General features: G+C 43.8%; 1 protein-coding gene across 3 annotated transcripts in view; it reads right to left on the reverse strand.

Annotated features, from left to right (window-relative positions):
- LOC117377414 (glutamate receptor 3) overlaps positions 1-20051 on the reverse strand; it is a 170389-nt gene extending 150338 nt beyond the window's left edge. For 2 of the 3 annotated variants that reach the window (XM_033973810.2, XM_033973809.2), the window contains exons 1-2: positions 19973-20051; positions 19412-19570 (exon numbers count right to left, since the gene is read on the reverse strand). In XM_033973810.2, coding sequence (XP_033829701.1) covers positions 19412-19570; positions 19973-20051 — 238 coding nt within the window. The remainder of the gene's footprint in view (positions 1-19411; positions 19571-19972) is intronic. The other variant, XM_033973813.2, reaches the window with a different exon arrangement.
- Between the last annotated feature and the right edge of the window lie 1417 nt (positions 20052-21468).

Consider the following 21468-nt stretch of genomic DNA (forward strand, 5'->3'; position numbering starts at 1 on the left):
CGATATAAGCTACAAACACTTAAAACATTGAAAGTTCTCCCAGTTCTCCCTCCACGACCACACCCGAGGTTTTCAAAATGGCCGACATAGGACACGCCCCCTCTGTGTCTTGCTGTATTAAACTGAATCGACAAAATAACTTAATTAACTACGTTTAACCAAATAAAATATCTTTAAAATCACAAGTGTGTTTGAGGATCAAATGAAAAGAAAAGGTACAAAATCTGCCGTTCATTCGCATGACGTTGCAACTGTCCACAGGGGGCGCCGACAGCTCTACGTCTTTGTTTTGATGACATTTACGCCGACGTCAGCTCCCATTGGACACCGCACAAAAATCACTGGACTCGTTTCTTTAATTCAATCGTTTTAGATGAATTTTGTGACTTAAAAACGTGCAAATTTTAACGTAATGACGCACGGATGTCTGAGATTTTACCGTAAATATAGATCTGCTTTAATAAAAACAGTCGACAGCTGCGATGTAACGCTCCGAAAAAGGTAAATACAGTGATATTTCTGGTCTTTTAACAAACCCGCCTCACTCTTTCCTCCGTATAACGACACGTGATGAACCCAAACGCACAAAGCTCATGTTTAATGCATCTCCCGCTCCATCTCCTATAGCCCTGACTTTTATAAGGCCAGTCAGTGTCTCCTCCATCACGACGCGGGGCAGATATCATCTTCAATAAGAGCGCGCGGACCTGCCCTGTCACTGTTGACGTATAGTTCGGAAACCCTGTTATTTGAACAGTGGTGAGCAGATGTGTGGCGCGCTGATAGCTTGTCATGTCGCATCATGTCTGTCCATGAACGGGCCCCTGTATCTTCGCCTTACATCAACCAGTCCAAGGGTCACAATCCAATCAAACGTGTTCCACAATTTGCGTCAATTTTTTCCAAGCCGCTCGATTAAGGGCAATATTATGGGTTTGTTTTGGGGTTTTTTTTTTAAACTAGTGCAGAAAATCGACAAATATATACTGAATTTTGTTTGATATGTTGCGTACGAGCGACAGTGGCTCAGTTGGTAGAGCGTTTGTCCACTGAGCTGAAGGTTAGCAGTTTGAATCCCACTCTTGAGGTTCTTATTCTGCACTTTTCTATTTTAATGTAAATTTTATGATGATTATTTGTGATTATTTATGTGATTTTTTTAAATGTCTTTGTTATTCTGTAAAGCACTTTGAAATACTTTATGTACGAATTGTGCTGTACAAATAAACGTTGGTTGAGCGATCAGATGAACGCTGTTGTCGTGTCCTTGGGCAAGACACTTAACCCTCCGTGTGTGAATGTGTGATTAGTTCCTTGGTGTAAAGTGCTTTGAAAAAAGTGACACTTATCGTCCGGAAAATACAGTAGTCACATTTTTATATGGTGTTCTAAGGCATTCATAGTCTGGGGGTGCGACTTGTACTCAGACGCGACTTATATGTGAAATGATTCAAATATATAGTTTCACGTCTTCGTTATTGTCACACTGACGACCACACGAGGGAACTCTAGACTCTTGCACCAGTATCTACTCCTCCTGAACCACTGAACAAGCACAAACTTCAACATTACGCTGATTTAAAAGACGTCTGAGAAACACTGAACGCTCCATCTACGTCTGGAGTGGGTGGAGTTGTTCAGAAGCGACACCGACGATGAAGAATTCACTGGATTTATTGATCTGGAGTGAGATCCAGAGTAAACGTGTTGCTTGTTTTTTCTGCTTTATTTATCTGATTAACTGTTAATATCTTACGTTAAACCAGACACGTGTTCAGTTCTGTCTGTGCTTCAGCTGAATAAATATAAATGTGTTAGCGTTAGCGTGATGTACTGATATTCAGCCTGTTGTTCCACATTTTATTATTATTATTATCACTTGATTTAAAGATAAAATGTCTGTTTTTGGTCTCAGATTTTGTAAAATACATTTTCCTTTAAAGTGCGACTTATACTCCAGCGCGACTTATATATGTTTTTTCTTCATTATGACACATTTTTAAACCGGAGTGACTTATACTTGGGAAAATACGGTAATTAGTAACCACAGAAACTATAACTATAACTAAACTAAGGTATTACCATAGATCTATTGAACATTTTGGTGGATTATCGAGATTTTGGTTCCTCCGATATCCCGTTTTCGTCTGTAGTTTCCACCACATTTGGATCATTTTTTTACCTTTTGCCTTTTCCGTGTAAATAAAATAAATGTTTTCAGTCTCTCCTCTCGTATCGGTCGATATCGGGAAACGGCAGATACTTAAATCCAAAGTGTCAACATCAAGATCAGAGCAGAAAACCCCGGTCCCTGAACTCTTTTGGCGCACGCTGTAGTCGTGAACGTTCTTTGTCTGTTCTTGTTCTCGGATTTTGTAAAATAAATGCACCCAAAAATGCGACTTATATGTTTTTTTCTTCATTTTTATGTGCGACTTATACTCCAGAGCGACTTATACTCCAGAAAATCCAGTATTTACCATGATAGCTCGTAGCTTTCTATCATATTCTCGCTATTCTGCTGCTGCGACGCTAATAAAGCCGCCAGAAAAAACATCACCACGACGGAAAATAACGCCGTTTATCGTGTGAATACTTGAGCGGCTGCGATTGGCTGATAGAAATGAGGCAGAAAATACTTTACCGGTGTCTTTTCTCGCCGCGAAAACGTTACGTAAGACCGGGTTAAGTTAAGGCGCGGTGAAATACGGCTACGGGCAAAGGAGCAATATCCTCGTAACGTCTTGATAAACCATCTGTAATCATTGTGAGTTCAACCGCACGCCTCCAAACAGAGATGGAAGATAACGGAAATCAATAGGAAATTCAGCTAACAACCCGCTCTGTAGGTCTGACACACGAGCGCAGATTGAGAACTGTCAGACCCGAGAAAAAAAAACAAGAAAAAAAAAACGCTGAAGCTTGGATTTACGGCGCGGCGAAGATTTATAACGTCTTATGGTTAAAAATATGTCTCCGGGCTGCGCGCTAAACTTACGCTCCATGTGGCTGCGATGGCCGAGTGCCCAGTGTGTGTGTGAAAGATATAGGGAGATTTTGAAGGCAATGTGGGCAGAAAGCTGTTCTTCTATCAAACAACATCTGCCAGCGTCATTGATTCCTGCGAGAAAGAAAGAAAAAATAAAAAAAAAACAAGGCTTAAACGGCGGCACTTCTTATCAGGTCCGCGCGGCTCTGAGCAGATTCTGATTAAAAATTAATTGTGTCGAATCTGGAGTGAATTTTTAGGGCCGGTCGGAATATTATTACGGTTTTCCTGCTGGGTTTTTGGAGCGGGAAGGATGATGTCCAGAGGATGGGCGGAAAATTAGGTCAAAAACAGTTACCCTTCAGAGATTAGACCCTTCGCAGTCGCTCTCAGCCTTTTTATATTTGTCGCACGATGAAAAGCTTTGCATAATGTGACGGTAACGGCGCGGCGGCAAAGCGAGTCCGCGTTTACAGTGTTCCTGTGCGTTCGCTGTGGTTTACAGATCAAGTTATTCCCCATGCACCTGACCTTCAAGGCAATCATTTCACACTACAGTGGACCTAAAGCTCCGGCGTCATGTTCCTCTTACTTAGCGAGCGCGACTATATACGAGTCAATACTGATTTTTGCACGCGGATGAAACGGGTATTTGCGTTTTATTTCGTGTAAGGTTCTGGATAACGCTGGATTTCTACAGTATTTATCCAACGCAGATATAAATGAAACAAAGACGAACCAATGTAGAAGCACAAAGCTAAACCAAGGCGTTGTTATCGTCTCGAAATTAAAGCTACAGTAGCGCATTTTCAAACCGTAAAAGTAAAAAGAAAAGAGTAAAATCTAATTATATTACTATATTACTCTATTTTCTGATCTGATGCTCTAATACTGCTCTTCGAAAACAGACCTGGTTGCGTTTTGTTTCATTCACACACGTTTAACGCGCAAACCCTACGGAAAACGCCCTGTTCCACCTCGTGATGTCATCGTGTGGCGATACAGGAAGTGCTCCGCCGTGTTTTTAAACTCCACACGCCTTCGTTTTTAGAATCATTTGGATCATTTCAGCTCTAGAATTGCCACTTATCTCGACTGAGCTAAAGGTAAAAAGGAGCTGTTCACTTGAAAACTACCACTTGATGACATCACAAGGTGGAACCGCACAGAGCTAATCTACAAATAGGGAGTGAGCGTGTTATCTCCTCAAAAACCGACCTGGAGTTGTGTTTTGTTTCATTCACACATGTTTGAGTCACACTTTATTATTAGTCTGTAACATTTCCAAAGCTCAAAACGCTCTATTCCACCTTGTGATGTCATCAAGTGGTATTTTCTTTCACGTGAACAGCTCCTTTTACCTTTAGTTCAGTCGAGATAAGTGGCAATTTTAGAGCTGAAATGATCCAAATGACTCTAGAAACGAAGGCGTGTGGAGTTTAAAAACACGGCGGGGCACTTCCTGTTTTACCACACGATGACATCACGAGGTGGAACAGAGCGTTTACAGTTTGAGCGAAGAACTCCGCTTAAATATGCAGGTTTGTTTGTGTTAAACATGTAAGAATGAAACAAAAAACACACAACTCCAGGTCTGTTTGTGACGAGGAAACATTAGAACAGATCAGAAAACGGAATAATACGGACGTTTTAAATAAAATAATCATAAAACGTCACTAAGCTTCTGTTTTTCGAAATTTAAAAGACAAACCGTAGGACGCATTGGATTTTATTTCATGCTCGCTAATTTCGTAGTAATACAGGACAAACAGTGACTATAATTTATACACGATGAAGTTGTACAAATACTTTTAGTTTTGAAATACACCTGCAAACTTAAGGTATAAAACGGAACATTTACAGTTAAAAAAACGCTCTCCCACCGCACAAACACACAAACACACACACACGTACTGTCTGTGTGTGTGCAGGCATATGTCAGTAATCCCTCAGTCAGATGGCAGTGTGTGTGTGTGTGTGTGTGTGTACGTGTGTGTTTCAGACGCACACTCTCATATGTATCTGTATAGAGCCAGAGCCGCCGTAAACAGCCTCCATCTGTGCTCCTCAACATCTGGACTCAGACACTGCCCCAGAACAAACCCACTAACCATGACGCCATCAATCTCCAGTCTAACGAATACGACTTTCACTGCTCTCGCTCAATACAAACTTTAGTCCTCTTACGACGGTTCATCCAGGCGAGCGCAGAGGTAAAGCTTTTCTCCTGTTTAAGAGTCTGTAATTAGACTATTATTAGAGTGTTTAATGTAAGAACAATGGGAAATGTGTTAAGGATGGACTGAGACAATACTGGTATAGGATTTTAGCGCTAATACTGAACATTTTGGTGGATTTGATGCCAGTTTCTCAACGTTTTGGTCAAGAAACGGGTGTAATAATCTGATTTACTGGTGCAAAACGTCTCAGAATATTAAATTTGTAGTTTTTCAAAGCTGTTCTGTCGTTAAAACACACATTTGGATCGTTTTTACGTCATGCTGTTTCTATTTAAAGGAAATAAATTGTGTTTTCAGTCTCAGTATTGGCTGATATTTGCAGAGACTTAAAGACAAAGTATCGACATCGGTATCGGAACAGAAAAATGTGTATTAGTCCCTAAAATATATAAAAGCATAAATTAAAACTGCACGACTGAAAAAATAAATACATAAATAAAAATAATGACAAAAAAAATAATAATAAAAAAAATTATAATAATAAAAAAATAAAAAAAATAAAATAATAATAATATTTTTTCTGAAGTATTGAAACTGACCTTGAGCAAAAAAAAAAAAAAAAAACTGAAACATGAACTGCACAAATCCCACGCACTGTAAAGGTTTAAAGCCGTTTAAAAATATTCTGCAAAATCGACTTTCCCCTCAACATTTACTCAGCCTACATTTTATTTGGAGCAATTCACATTTGAACAATCGTTTATCGCTTATTTTCAAGACGCCATTTTGTCGATAAATCCCCATTTTCACCTCCACTGTGACACGCCCACTGTGACAAACGCACTTTCAGTTTTTTCTCCAGTTTTTTCTCTTAATCTGTGATACTCGTAGGATTCGTGTGATGTGCAGCTATTTCCTTTGTTGTGACGATGTTTACGCCAACGTCAGCTCCCATTGGTCCTTGTTGTTTGTTTTATTAAGTCGTTTTAGATTAATATTGTGATTTAAATGTTCAAATTACCACATAATGATCCACAGGTGTCATAAATTGTAGCTATAGAGCAAACAAAGGCACAATATGTCTGTTTTAAACATCAGAATAAACCTTAAACCTTAAATAACCTTAAACTTACACAAAAAAAACCCTGTAACCTTGTTGATTTGGTCATTTCGCCAAAACAAATTATGATTTTGATTTGATTTCAGTAAACAGCGCAGCCATTACACAACCTGCAGAGCGTTTTCCACACAGATCACTTCTTATTTCTAGATCTTTGCTTTCCCATGCTCATTTTCCACCGCTGCATTCCGCCCGAGTTTAAGGCCGCAAAACCGAAGAAGAGAAGTGGCCCTACGACGATCACCTGAGGAACCCCCCGACCAAAGCCTGCGCTCCGTTTGTCTCCGTGATTCAAACAGAAAACACTCACATTCCGCTCAAAAACAAACAGCCAAAAACAGCGACACGACATGCAAAGATCTGGAGACGCCATCTGCCCCGTGAATATGTCAGTGGTGCTGGAGCCTGTGGTGTGAGAAAGGGCCCTCGGTCAGAAACACTCTGAGGCCTGGACGATTGAGCCTGGGTCGGCGAGAGAAAGCAACGATATGTCATTTTGAGACGTAAACGCGGGAACGACGACGCAACAATTCAGTAAAAAAATATGAGGTTATATTTGCATTACTGAGCTCGAACACTGGCGTTTTTAGAGTAAATCCCTCAAAATCTATTGGTTTATAAAGACAATATGGCTGCTGCTAATATTTATTTTAGCAGCTAACCTTTTTTTAATTTATTTATTTATTTATTTTCACTAGATAGAGGTCAAATTTTGTGACAGAAGGCTTCCAGTTGGATAATATTTGCAAATAAAGCATAAAAAAGTGTGGGGAAAAAAAGGATATATTGATACAACGACTCGCCAGCAGGGGGCGTTGGCACAAGGGAGGCACAAGGGAGGCACAAGGGGGTCTGTTGTCCTGGACCCCAAAGTCTTAGGGGCAGGGGTGTAGCACTAAATTCTGGGTCCTAGGTACAAATTATCTACATGTTGTTTAATGAAAAATGCTCATTATAGACTTTTTGAGGGGCCCCTCCAGCCCTAGCCCGGGGTAACCAGTGCCCCTTCAGCCCCCCCCAGTCTGACGCCCCTGCTTAAAAGCCCAGAATTGGACCCTCTTCCTCAAAAGGGGGCCCCCATGTGAGTTTTCTTCCTCCGGGCCCCCAGACTCTGCTCTCAGTGTTGCAGAGTCAATGGTTTCGTGTCATTTCACCCGTCACTAAAAATGATCGTCTTTGAGTCTTGATTAAACAGATAAAGACTCTGCTGTTTCATTTGCTGTTTCATTATAAATGTGACGGGCTGCGGGGCCGGCGTCCATCGCGGGGTCCATCGCGGCGTCCATCACGGCGTCCTACGAGCCGACCGTCTTTACCATAAAACACAGTTAACAACCTCCTGCTCGTGTCCACAGACTGCAGCTCCTCCTCAGCTCTGACTCTTCTCTCTGCTCTGTCCCACTGTCCTCTCTCTGTCCTCCCTCTGATCCTCTGTCCTCTCTGTCCTCCCTCTGATCCCCTGTCCTCCTTGTGTTCCTCTGTCCTCCCTCTGTCCTCCCTCTGTTTCTCCAACCGCCATCTGTTCTCCTGTCCTCCTTCTGTTCCCGTTTTCCCTCTGTTCCCCTGTCCTCCCTCTTCTCCTCTTGTCCTCCCTGTCACCCTCTGTTCCCCCATCCACTCTATCGCCCCCATCCTCCCTCTCTCCTCCTGGTCCCCTCTGTCCTCCCTCTCTCCTCCTTCTGTCCCCTCCATCCCCCTCTGTTCTCCCTCTGTTCTCCCTCTATTCCCTTCTGTCCTCCCTTTGTCCCCTCTGTCCTCCTTCTGTCCCCCCTCTGTTCTCCCCCTATCCCTCATCTGTTCTCCCTCTGTTCCCCCTCTGTTTCCCCTCTGTCCTCCCTCTGTCCTCCATCTAAACTGAAAAATCACAGAGCCTTGTGCCTCCCTCTGTTCCCTTCTGTCCCCCCTGTGTCCCCCCTCTGTCCTCCCTCTCTGTCCCCCTCTGCTTCCTCTGTCCTCCCTGTTTCTCCATCCTCCTTCTGTCCTCTCCCTATCCCCTCCCTGTCCCCTCTGTCCTCCCTCTGTCCTCCCTCTGTCCCCCTGTCCTCCCTCTGTCCCCTCTGTCCCCTCTGTCCCCCTCGTCCTCCCTCTGTCCTGGATCTAAAATGAAAAATCACAGCGCCTCGTGTTTTTCTGCCTCTCTTTTCTCTCAGACGAGGAGGTTCTTGCTCAGTGGCTTCAGCCGAGTCCAGATCCAGGAGGAAGCGGAGCCAAAGCTTTTAAGAGGACCAGGAGAATTCAATAAACGAGGGGCAGGCACATGTAAAAAAGTCTGGCAACGGGGACACACGCCATTAGCTTAATGACAGAATGAGGGATGACGAATACTCAGAGCACATTCAAAAGCCAAGCATCGCAAAATCCTCCTTTAACTGGTATCGAGGCGAGTGATCTAATAAATACGACGGAGCTTCGCCAAAATCAGATACTTGATGTTTTTTCCTTTGCTGCAGGTAAAAAGAATAAAAAGGCGCCGTCCAAATGTCAGTAAAACCAAATGAAATAATAGAAAAGTCCTACAGTACCTGAACGCACCGTCACATAGTGGAGTTTTACTGTATAATCCAGAACCTGAACGCTCCATTTGTAGTGGAGTTATACCGTGTCCTGCAGTACCTGAATGCCCCATCACGTAAAGGACTTATACTGTATCCTCCAGTACCTGAATGCCTCATTTGTTGTGGAATTATACCGTATCCTCCAGTACCCGAACGCCCCGTCACGTAAAGGAGTTATACCGTATCCTCCAGTACCTGAATGCCTCATTTGTTGTGGAATTATACCGTATCCTCCAGTACCCGAACGCCCCGTCACGTAAAGGAGTTATACCGTATCCTACAGTACCTGAACGCACCGTCCCGTAAAGGAGTTTTACTGTATAATCCAGAACCTGAACGCCTCGTCACATAGTGGAGTTTTACTGTCTCCTGCAGTACCTGAACGCCCCGTCACGTAAAGGAGTTTTACTGTATCCTCCAGTACCTGAATGCCTCATTTGTCGTGGAATTATACTGTATCCTCAGAACCTGAACGCTCCATCATGTAGTAGAGTTTTACTGTATCTTCCACAACCTGAACGCCTCGTCACGTAAAGGAGTTTTACTGTTTCCTCCAGTACCTGAATGTCCCATCATGTAGTGGAGTTTATTGTATCCTCCAAAACCTGAACGCCCCATTACGTAGTTGCGCTGTAAAGGATCCTCCAGCACCTGAACGCCCCATCATGTAGTGGAGTTTTACTGTATCTTCCACAACCTGAATGCCCCGTCACGTAAAGGAGTTTTACTGTGTCCTCCAGTACCTGAACGCCCCGTCGGTAGTGGAGTTATACTGTACTTTAGTTATCATGATCAGGGATGCTACTGGTATCAGATATAGGAGCCGATACTGAAAAATGTGCAGTATCAGATCTCGGCTGTTGTATCGGTTCAGTCGATATCCTGGTTGGACATAAAACACGATGTAATAAGACTTTTTCCTGGTCATAAGCCTCGGTTCCACTGGTTCGGTTCACTTGGAGTCGCCTTCAAAAACAGATATAAACATAAAATAATAGTTTCTCATCAGACGTTGACCTGATCACGTGATGCACCGTCGTATTTCCATAGATGTGACTTTTCTGTTGAGCTCATTTGCTTCACAAAACTTTCCTATCCAGCCGTTCCCTGTTCGTCGAGGCACGCCCCTCCCGTCAGGATAAAACATTCGATCACATTTGCAGCGTATAATGTGACTAGCGCTAGCAAACCACAGCGCGTTAAATAAAGAGAAGTTAAAACGCGGCGTAGAAGTGCAGATAAATCAAATAAATGCTAAAAAACTGACAATAAACCGAAATTAGTTTAGCACCGCCCCAGTTCCCACGTGTTCCAGAGCCTTGTGGACGGTCATACCTCGAACGGTCCACTAAAAGACCTCGTGCTGGCCCTATGGAAACCGGACAATAATGTTTGAACTTTATTTATACAAAGCTCTTCAGTACTTACGTGAGGGATAAATAACACGTTTAGATCAGTCTTGTCTTATTTTACTTTTGTTTTAAGGAAGTAAACGCTGTTTTCAGTCAGGTATTGGCAGATACTTAAAGCCAAAGTAGCATAATTGGTACCGAAAGTCTAAAAAGTTGGATCAGTCACTAAAATTCTCGCACAATTTTGACGCTAAAGAACACGCTCGACACTTGACTTGACCTGTTTCAATATAACACACATAATAATGATTTAATTAAAGTTTTCAGACAATAGATTGTAAATTACAACACAAAATAACAAAATAGTACTTCCTTTACTGTGAGCTATACTGTGTTTCTGAAGTATATTCTAGTTTCGACTCTAGTTCCGTGCGTACTAATATCTGAATATAAATACTTGTGATGACCCGACTGTAATGTCTCACTGTAATTGCCGCTCGTTTGCATAATCCTTTCCCTCGGACTATAATCTGGCATATTATTTATTCTCGAAGACCCAAAATGTTTCCCTCTGACTCGTATCGCTGCGTCTAATCGAATAAGCGGCGTGACAAAACGGGAGCGCTCGATTTGCCTCTCGCCGCGGCTAAAGAGCGACTCAGACGGGAGGTGAAGTCAAAGCAGAGAGGACGGAGGTGTCGTTACCTTCGCCGAGCATTACCGCGGTCTGCTTGGGCGTTCTTTGCTTTCTTCAAACCGCCGGGAGCCGCTTTGAACCGTGTTGTGCCCCGCGCTCGCTCAGTGCACCTGACTTCAAGCTCCCACAGCTATTACGGGCCTAGCGCCTGTAATTAGCCTTCTCTCTATTTCTGATGTCACTTCAAAGTGCTGAGACCGCCGAGGAACGCCGCTGTAAAGTCCAAGCCGCGAGGTGGAGCTGGGCATTGTTTGGCTGCCGGTCACTAATTCAATTAATCACAAAATGCTTTTTAATCCGGACTTGAAAAGAAATAGCTGCCCCGTTCGTTTTAGCTACACGTTTGTCATACTGTCCAAGTAAATAACCTTGAGAGGAAGTGGGCTCGCATCGGCCGCACTGTACAGAGACTGAGGAGGAGTGATCACGGTGAGTCACGCCGAGGACTTTGGCAGCAGAATGTGAGGGAATATTAGTTTATAAGGGAAAACTTTTGAGAGGAAAGGCTTTAATTACTTTCTGAGGCCAGAGAGTTAATCTTGATCAACCAAATAAGCTCGTGGCATATCCAAAACCAATTACGCAAGTCTAAGAAAATCTGCTAAATGCTAAAGTTGCTTGGGTTTTTAAAGTAGGGTCTAAATGATGTGTCAGGTGTGGAAAGCGGCGGAACGAAAAGCATCTTTGTGCACCAAACAAATGAACCCCAAAACATTTAAAAGGTCCTATATTACGCAAAATCGACTCTGGTGAGCGTTAATCGTGTTCTGATGCTGTTTCCTCCTCAAAAAACAGACCTGGAGTTGTGTTTTGTTCCAATTACACATGCGATTCTACGTCTGAAATGATCCAAATGATTCTAGTGAAGGTGGAGCACTTCCTGTATCACCACACGATGACATCACAAGGTGGAATAGAGTGTTTTCCAGCCTAAATCTGCTCCAGGTACTGTATTTTCTGGACTATACGTCGCTCTAGAGCAGGGACGTCAAACTCAATTTCACCAAATATGACTGTAACTGCCCATCTACTGATAAACTGACATTTTAAGACAGTAGTACATTTTAATTTTACCTCGTCGTGGCCACATAAAATGACATGACGGGCCAGATTTCGCCCCTGGGCCTTGAGTTTGACACATGTGCTCTAGAGTATAAGTCGCACCAGCCAAAAAATGCAAAATAATGAAGAAAAAAAACATATATAAGTCGCACTCGCACATTTTTGGGGGAAATATTGGTTCTTGTTCCACCCAAATGTGCAATATCTGTGGTAATACCTTAATTTAGTTACAGTTATAGTTACTACGATTACTAATTCAATTACCATATTTTCCTGAGTACAAGTCGCTCCGGCAGAAAAAATGTGTCATAATGAAGAAAAAAACATATATAAGTCGCACTGGAGTATAAGTCGCACTTTAAAGGAAAATGTATTTTACAAAATCCGAGACCAAGAACAGACATTTTGGTTGGTTTTCTTTTACGGGGCAGTGCTAGTGTTTTTTAATAATTTCACATATAAGTCGCGTCTGAGTATAAGTCGCACCCTCCAAACTATCAAAAAATTGCAATTTATCGTCTGGAAAATACGGAAACAACATTAAAATAGCTGTTATCCGCGCTTTAAACAAAACAAATTCCACGTTTTCTTTTCTTTTTCTACTGAACCTCTTGAAACGTTGCCAGATAATTAACAATTCCACGCAAAACCGTCAAACTTTTCTGGCTCGGATTCGTCTCGTCTCTTGTATCTCGAGACGTGTTCTTGGCGTCAAACTGAAATGAGATTCATGAAATGATCAAATACGTGATTCAGCTCGTGGATCGTTTTATATAAAAGGTCCAACGAATTCGATTTTGACTTGATTTTATTTGGATTTTCGACTAAACTTTTCCCCTCGTGAGCTTCCAAACACCCTGCGTCCTGATTATTCTTCATCAGGCCTCACCTCCAAACCCATTTGTCAGCCACTCTTCCTTAATAAGCATCTGCTCACGATGAACTAAGCGAGCCGCGGGTCGACCGTCGAGAGCAGCACGCCGCGTTCGGCCGCAATCACCTCGAAAAAACGCCAACTGCACACGATCTGCTGCTTATAAATAGGCAGCTGCGAAATAAAAAAGTGATTCAGCCTCCCAATATTATTATGCTTTTTAGTTTCCTTCAGACAAACAACAGAGATGAGATTAGCAGGAGCTCGGAGAGAGAGAACGCTCGAGGACGGGGACGGAGCGCTGTCTCGATACTAAAACTCAAACTCGATTTTGGTTCCAAGGAAAAGACTCGAAACTCCGTGTATTTAGACGATAATGTGATTTTTAATATTAAATACAAGTGCTTTGTGTTCTATTCTCGTGTTTTGTTCAGTTGTCCAGGTTTCAGAGAGGTCCACGGGCGTAAATGTGAGAAAAGGAAGGAAAAAGGAGGGAGGAAAGAAGAGGTAAAAGAATGGAGAGAGGAGGAAAGACGAGAGGAAAAGGAGATGAGGGAGAGTGACGGAGGAAGAGGAGGAGGAGGAGGAGAGAGACAAACGGGAGGGATACTGGGAGAGGAAGAGAGAGGAAGGATGGAGAGGAGAGGAAAGACGAGTGTGAAGGAATGTGAGGAGAGAAAAGAGAGAGAGAGGAGGGGAAGAGGGGGATGAGAAAGGAGAGAGAGCAGGGCTCAGTAGGTTCATAGTGGTCCATGGACGTGGACATATGTGTCTGTGTCTTATACCTGTGAAAGAGACAGCTCAAGATCATTAGAACAGACTTGGATTGGTTCTGGTTCGGTCCTGGTTTAAGTCCTGGTTTAGTCCCAGTTTGGTCCCGGTTTAGTCCCGGTTTAGCCCTGGTGTAGTCCTGGGTGTAGTCCTGGGTGTAGTCCTTGGTTTGGTCCCGGGTTAGTCCCGGTTTAGCCCTAGGTTAGTCCTGTTTAGTCCTGGTTTAGCCCTGGTTTAGTCCTGGTTTAGTCCTGGTTTAGTCCTGGTTTAGCCCTGGTTTAGTCCTGGTTTAGCCCTGGTTTAGCCCTGGTTTAGTCCTGGTTTAGTCCTGGTTTAGCCCTGGTTTAGTCCTGGTTTAGTCCTGGTTTAGCCCTGGTTTAGTCCTGGTTTAGCCCTGGTTTAGTCCTGCTTTAGTCCTGGTTTAGCCCTGCTTTAGCCCTGGTTTAGTCCTGGTTTAGTCCTGGTTTAGTCCCGGTTTAGTCCCGGTTTAGTCCCGGTTTAGTCCCAGTTTAGTCCCAGTTTAGTCCCAGTTTAGTCCCAGTTTAGTCCCAGTTTAGCCTTGGTTTAGCCCTGGTTTAGTCCTGGTTTAGCCCTAGTTTGGTTTAGCCCTGGTTTAGTCCTGGTTTAGCCCTAGTTTGGTTTAGCCCTGGTTTAGTCCTGGTTTAGTCCTGGTTTAGTCCTGGTTTAGCCCTGCTTTAGCCCTGCTTTAGCCCTGCTTTAGCCCTGCTTTAGTCCTGGTTTAGTCCTGGTTTAGTCCCGGTTTAGTCCCAGTTTAGTCCCAGTTTAGTCCCAGTTTAGTCCCAGTTTAGTCCCAGTTTAGCCTTGGTTTAGCCCTGGTTTAGCCCTAGTTTAGCCCTAGTTTGGTTTAGCCCTGGTTTAGTCCTTGTTTAGTCCTTGTTTAGTCCTTGTTTAGTCCTTGTTTAGTCCTTGTTTAGTCCTTGTTTAGTCCTGGTTCAGTCCTGGTTCAGTCCTTGTTTAGTCCTGGTTCAGTCCTGGTTTAGTCCTGGTTTAGTCCCGGTTTAGTCCCAGTTTAGTCCCAGTTTAGTCCCAGTTTAGTCCTAGTTTAGCCTTGGTTTAGCCCTAGTTTAGCCCTAGTTTAGCCCTAGTTTGGTTTAGCCCTGGTTTAGTCCTTGTTTAGTCCTTGTTTAGTCCTTGTTTAGTCCTTGTTTAGTCCTTGTTTAGTCCTTGTTTAGTCCTTGTTTAGTCCTTGTTTAGTCCTGGTTCAGTCCTGGTTTAGTCCTGGTTTAGTCCAGTTGGTTCCATAGTGCTCCACTTGTCTTTTTGATCAGGAAAAGATTCCTTTGTATCATGTGAATGTGACTTTTTAGTATCGATTCCTTCTCAAAACGAGTATCCAGCTTCAATACTAGTCTCAGCATCAATTAACATCTGACTCGACACTTTTTCCAACTCAAACAAAAGACTTTCAGATGAAGACGATACCCGGCTCCACAGAACCGAAACTGATCAACGACGCGGAGACTTCCTGTTTACCGCCGACATTTTGAGGACTCCTGACCGCTGTAAAGTTCCCACATACATCCACATAACGCTCTTTTTAATTACCCTCAAACTCGCCGATACGTTTTGCCAGTTTTAATTTAAATTCAGTACGTTTCAGAGCCAGTGACAAGCTCGGTATAAAAAAAATTAAAAAAAGACACGACCCACCAAACGGGGCCACGGCTCCCGCAGGACCCTCCTTATCCTCTCTCTTTAAACCTGCTCCAGAAATTAATTAGATTTTGATATCTAGCTTTTTGCTCCCTAAATGCTTCCCTACCTCCTCAACATGCGTGAAATTGCACCGTGCTATCTGTTATTTATTCTCTCTCATTTGCGTATTGTTTCTCGCGGATGCTTTAGTCTGTTGACGGAGATACGGCGCTTCACCTCCCTCTCCGCGTTTTTTTTTTTTTCTGCGGGTCCGGGGCCTCATTTGCTGCCGTCGGCCGGGGTGTTATAGATTTTTTTTCCCCCCTCGTCTCTTCTCTCTCCCCTTTCGCCCAATGACAGCCGTGGCGAGGCGCTATGAGGGCTGGGTGCTAATGAGCTGACTCTGCAACGCTGAGGGGGAGACGCTCGGCGAAAACCGGGGAGCGGCGAGGAGGGAGGAGAGAGGAGAGAGGAGGATGCTAGGGGCACGTCACCGGGGGTCATTACGAGCGCCACAGATAAGACGCTGAAGACGTAACGTGTCTCCCAAGTCGCCGTCGCGGAGAGTCAAACAGAACGTGAGCGCGCGACGAAGGAGATCAGCGACCGGGGGTTTTCGGCTCTGATCCCGATGTTGACGCTTTGGGTTTAAGTATCTGGCGTTTCCCGATGTCGACCGATACGAGAGGAGAGACTGGAAACACTTACTTTATTTACACGGAAAAGGTTTAAGGTAAAAATTGTCCAAATGTGGTGAAAACTACAGACGAAAACGGGATATCGGAGGAACCAAAATCTCGATAATCCACCAAAATGTTCAATAGATCTATGGTAATACCTTAGTTTAGTTATAGTTATAGTTTCTGTGGTTACTAATTACCGTTTTTTCCAAGTATTAGTCGCTCCGGTGGAAAAATGTGTCATAATGAAGAAAAAAACATATATAAGTCGCGCTGGAGTATAAGTCGCACTTTTAAGGAAACTGTATTTTGCAAAATCTGAGACCAAGAACAGACATTTTATCTTTAAATCAAGTGATAATAATAATAATAAAATGTGAACAACAGGCTGAATATCAGTACATCACGCTAACGTAACACATTTATATTTATTCAGCTCCATGAAGCACAGACAGAACTGAACACGTGTCTGGTTTAACGTAAGATATTAACAGTTAATCAGATAAATAAAGCAGAAAAAACAAGCAACACGTTTACTCTGGATCTCACTCCAAATCAATAAATCCAGTGAATTCTTCATCGTCGGTGTCGCTTCTGAACAACTCCACCCACTCCAGACGTAGATGGAGCGTTCAGTGTTTCTCAGACGTCGTTTAAATCAGCGTAATGTTGAAGTTTGTGCTTGTTCAGTGGTTCAGGAGGAGTAGATACTGGTGCACGAGTCTGGAGTTCCCTCGTGTAGTCGTCAGTGTGACAATAATGAAGACGTGAAACTATATATTTGAATAATTTCACATATAAGTCACGTCTGAGTATAAGTCGCACCCCCAGACTATGAAAAAAGTGACACTTATCGTCCGGAAAATACAGTAGTCACATTTTTATATGGCGTTCTAAGGCATTCAAAGCATTTTACGCCAAGGAACTATTCACACATTCATACACGGAGGGTTAAGTGTCTTGCCCAAGGACACGACGTTCATCACAGCGTTCATCTGTGGGAGCTGGGATCGCACCGCCAAACTGTGGGTTGGTAGATCCGCCGGCTTATACTCAGACGTGACTTGTATATTATAAGTTATACAGTTTTATACTTGGATAATTTCACGTATAAGTCGCGTCTGAGTATAAGTCGTGGAAGTTTAATCCAGATTTGAAAAGAAACAGCTGCTCCGTTAGTTTTAGCGCCACGTTCTTCAAACTGTTTAAGTAAATAAAACCGTACAGAGGCTGGAGATGTCAGTAGATCTATGGTAATATCTTTGTATAGTTCGTTGTAGTTGTAGTTATATTTCGTTAGTACGGTTACCTTAGTGTTACTAGAGCTGCAGTTTATTGAAAAATCAAATCAAAATCCTCATTTGAGTTTCGAGGCTGTGCTATTACATCGTTTATTTCCTTTAAACACAAACAGAATAACGCAAAAACAGTATCCGAATGTGTTTTTTAACGACAGAGCAGCTTTATTAAACCAATACGTCACATCGATTGAAGCGATATCTTGGAAATCGATATCCGATTCACCAAAAACGTTCGATATTGGCGTCGATACCTGATGCAAGGATCTTATCGGTGCATCGTTAAGTAGATATTATGTTATTGTCGAGTTTTATTAGCGCTGCAGTTTGTCAAATCGACATTATTTGAGTTTTGAGGCTGCAGTCGCTTCAGTAATAAAAGCTCCACGGTAAAAAACGTAAATATTCTGTCATTTTGCAGAAACATCTCGCGGGTTTGGCCTCTTCAGACTCTAAAACGAGACTCGTGTGTTGGTCGATCAGCTCACGTTTCAGTCAGAATCTTGTATCGCAAAATAAATCTCCAAATTTGTCAGAAAACATTGATTTTTTCCCCCTCAAAATTGTGAATCTCAAACGCAGTAATAACCCATTTCGAAGTTGTATGATTAAGCAATAATTCATGAATAATTGACTGTGGTTGACCTTTTTTAAACCAGTCCAAGCTTCAGGAATAACAGGAAGAACCGAGTTTACAGACTTTTACATCTACGCCCGTGTAATCCCTCAGTTTAATCCGTCAACCGCGCTAAAGTTTTTCTTTTACTACAGACTTTTACATGTGAAATGTTGTAGCTGCTTTACAAATCGAACCGGCCGCTGTCCACTTATCTGCTGAACGCTTAACCCACTGCACCACCATCCGCTTGAAAACACTGACCTCAAACTGTGCAACTACTGCAGTAACTCTTAACCAATACTTCTGACTGTTAAACACACAGTTCTATCACAAAAAGAACACATTTTAAAGCACGTACTGTACATAAACGATGATACTGAAATGACTTTACGCCACAGACACGACGCAGGAGAATCCGAGTGAACCATTTCTGAAATAAACCGGATAAACAGCCAAATGAAGCAATAATTAAGCATAAAAGCCACGTATTCAACCTACTGCAGCTCAAATCGTGTCGTTTTGCAAGTAAAACAACAAAAATCTGTCCATTATCGCACAAAAAATGCACAAAAACCCAAAGATATATCGTCCCAGCAAAGTGATACAAGTCGATATAGTGATTATCGTGACCGGGTTTCGTTGGGTCGACGTTTATACAGACAGGGGACTGGTCCAATGACAGGCCTTATCTTTGGCAGTACCAGCTCTGCTCCTTATAATCAGTGCGACTACTTCATCTGCATAAGAATATATACTCAAGAGGAAAGCTTAGCAATTAGTGTCTTCTTGGTCCATTCTCTCAATTTAAATTACGAAGTTCCTTTCCACTGCTTCCATTCAAATTCCTTCTATATCCGAACGCAGCCGGTCCTTGACACAGTGTTAATTGGCTGTATTTCCTTTTCAAGACGCGTATGTAAACAGCGCGTTACCAAGGGAACTTTTAATGAGATATTGTATGCATCCGATTCTCCATTTTGAAAGAACTCGTACCAAATAATCGCGCAAATACAAAGCGTTCACGTGTCGGTTTTGTTCCAGGCTCCGACAGCGATAACAAACAGTGTTTATTTGGCCTTAACGCTGTGATCTGTTACTGTTGGATCACGCAAACGCACATCAGAACTGGGACTAAACCAGGACTAAACCAGGACCAAAACCAGGCAAACCAAACCAAGCCAAGTGATGCTTTTTTTTGGCGTTTTCAGCTTCGAAAATCAGCAAAATCTCCCCATTTAACAACTGCACTACAGCAACTGGGCCAAATAAATAGTTAAAATGGGACAACACTGTGACAATTGCGAATTAAATATTGAAAAATGCAGAATATGTGACTGTAAGAGGTGTCCGAGTAAAAAGCCAAGACGTAACGCTGCAGGAGAATTGAGACGTTCTCCTGACACATAAGGTCCATTTAAGTTGGACATAAATAATTCTGCCCGGACAGAAGCAGCAGAAGCAGAAGCAGCAGCAGCAGGAGGAGGAGGAGGAAGAAGAGGAGGTAGAGGAGGAGGAGGAGGAGGAGAGTGGACAGGGCTGAAATAGAAGGCAGACTTACACGCATGGGTGACCGAAAAGCTGTTGGACGACTCGAGGTTGTCAACGTTGTAGTTGAGGTGGAAAGGCTTCTCAGTGGTGTTTTGGTTTGTGTTGTAGAGTTGGACAGCGAACCTGAACGCGCTGTGCTCTTGGACCGTGGTGCGCATAAAGAGCCCCCCTTTGAAAGCAGAGCACAGAGCACAGGTTAGAGATTAGATTAGATCAGGAGGAGTCTGGTGTTTGATCGAGGAATTTCAGCGTGAATAGGCCACTACATGCGCCGCGTTGCATCAGTTGGAGCAGTTGGATCGCGCGCTGAATCTCCGGGTTAACTCCTTATCTGGCTGCTCTGTTCTACTGCCGCAACAAACTCGGGGAAATAAACACTCCTGAATCAGTACAGAAGCACGACTGTCCCGTTAAACCGGCAGGCGCGCGCATAAAACAACGCATTTTCTCGCAAAGTTCCATTTTTACGCGCATGCACATTACGCAGAATCCAGAGCGTCCTCAGACATGCACCACTTTTTTGAACCCACGTACACGCTCACCCCTGAAGCACACGGCAGGACGGACTCACCGATGTTAATCTGGTTGGGGAAGCCGGCGAGCGAGCCATCCACGAGCCACAGCAGGAACAAAACCGCGCGCTGTGCCATTTTTTTGTTGTTTTTTTTCCCCCCCTCGTCCGAGCTGCCCGTTTTTCAACTCCTCAGAGCGGTCCGAGTGTGCGCGTTCATATGTTCTGTGGAGGTGGATGGAGAGCGCCGTGGCACGTCCAGCGGATACAGGAGGAGGAAGAGGAGGATGGTGGTTCCACACAGACTCAGCGCGCACCTATTAGGTTCATTCAAGAGGCGAGCGGCTGCAGAGCGGTTTTTTTTTTTTTTCCTCTTCGTCTTGTGCAACTAAAGATCCAGCGAGAGAGAGAGAGAGAGAGAGGAGGAGAGAGGAGGAGAGAGGGTGGAGGGGGAGAGAGCCGATCTGAACTCCGATTGGACCCGTCGCGCCAAGACAGCGTTGGTCAAACTTGATCTGACGTTAAATGAAAAAGCCACACACTCCGCCGCGCCGCGTGTTACGTTTTCCTGGACGCGTGGACGAGCGCGCACCGCCCCGCCTGTCAATATTAGCCTGCGTGGGGAAAGAGGATCGATCGGAAGCACTGCAATCTCAGGTGGCCAATGATCGTGAACGGCCCGGACATGAACAGCTGCGGCGTGTGCGTCAGGGGCGGACGGAGAAGGACGCACGGCTCTGCTCGACGCACAGCAGGCTCCACAAACTTTGATAATTGACCTAACTCTGAAAATCCCTGCATCACTGTTAGAGGTGCAGCTATAACCAGGGCCGGATCAGAGGATAAGCGGATCGAGCAGCTGCTGAGGGTCCCAAGGCGAGCAGAAAACCCCCGAGAGCCCGAATATGTGCAGTGAAAATGAAATAATAAAGGGATTGTGCGTTTACAGCAGCTGAAATATCACTCTCGAACGATTGCTTTTGTTTTAGGTTGATACAAGTAAAATATCTGCTGCTAATGGGTTTGTTTTTTGAGTCAGGCGGAGGTGAGGGCAGCTATGTGTTTACGCCACTGCGAGGACCCGACATCATGTAAATATAACCCCACTGTCGCCAACTGGAACGTGTTAAAATCCAACAAAAATCTTGATGTTTTGTCGTAACGTTGGGCAGGAAGGACTAAAAAAAAACAGAACTCGCAGAAGGTTTAACGGTGTTTATTTACAAAAACAAGTGCAAAAATGACGGGAGCGGGGTGTTTGCCGTGGAGTCTGAGAGACGGGACAGACTGTACCGGTAGAGAAGAGCAGGGTAGGGCAGGAGAGGGGAGCGAGATCTGGTGAGGAGGAAAAAATCCAGTTAAGCAAAGTCAAAAAGCAAACAAAACAACAAAAAAACATGAACGGAGCCACGGAGCAGGGAGTACCACAGAGATACACAAACGATCTGGTGCTGAGTTTCAGGTCCTGGCTCCTCTAATCCTCCCCAGGTGCATCTGATTGTGAATTAGCCCCAGGTGTGTGTGGGAGGAGCCAAAATCTCCACCCAGCTCCAGGC

The sequence above is a fragment of the Periophthalmus magnuspinnatus genome, chromosome 10, assembly GCF_009829125.3.
Source record: "Periophthalmus magnuspinnatus isolate fPerMag1 chromosome 10, fPerMag1.2.pri, whole genome shotgun sequence".
Classification (NCBI taxonomy): domain Eukaryota; kingdom Metazoa; phylum Chordata; class Actinopteri; order Gobiiformes; family Gobiidae; genus Periophthalmus; species Periophthalmus magnuspinnatus.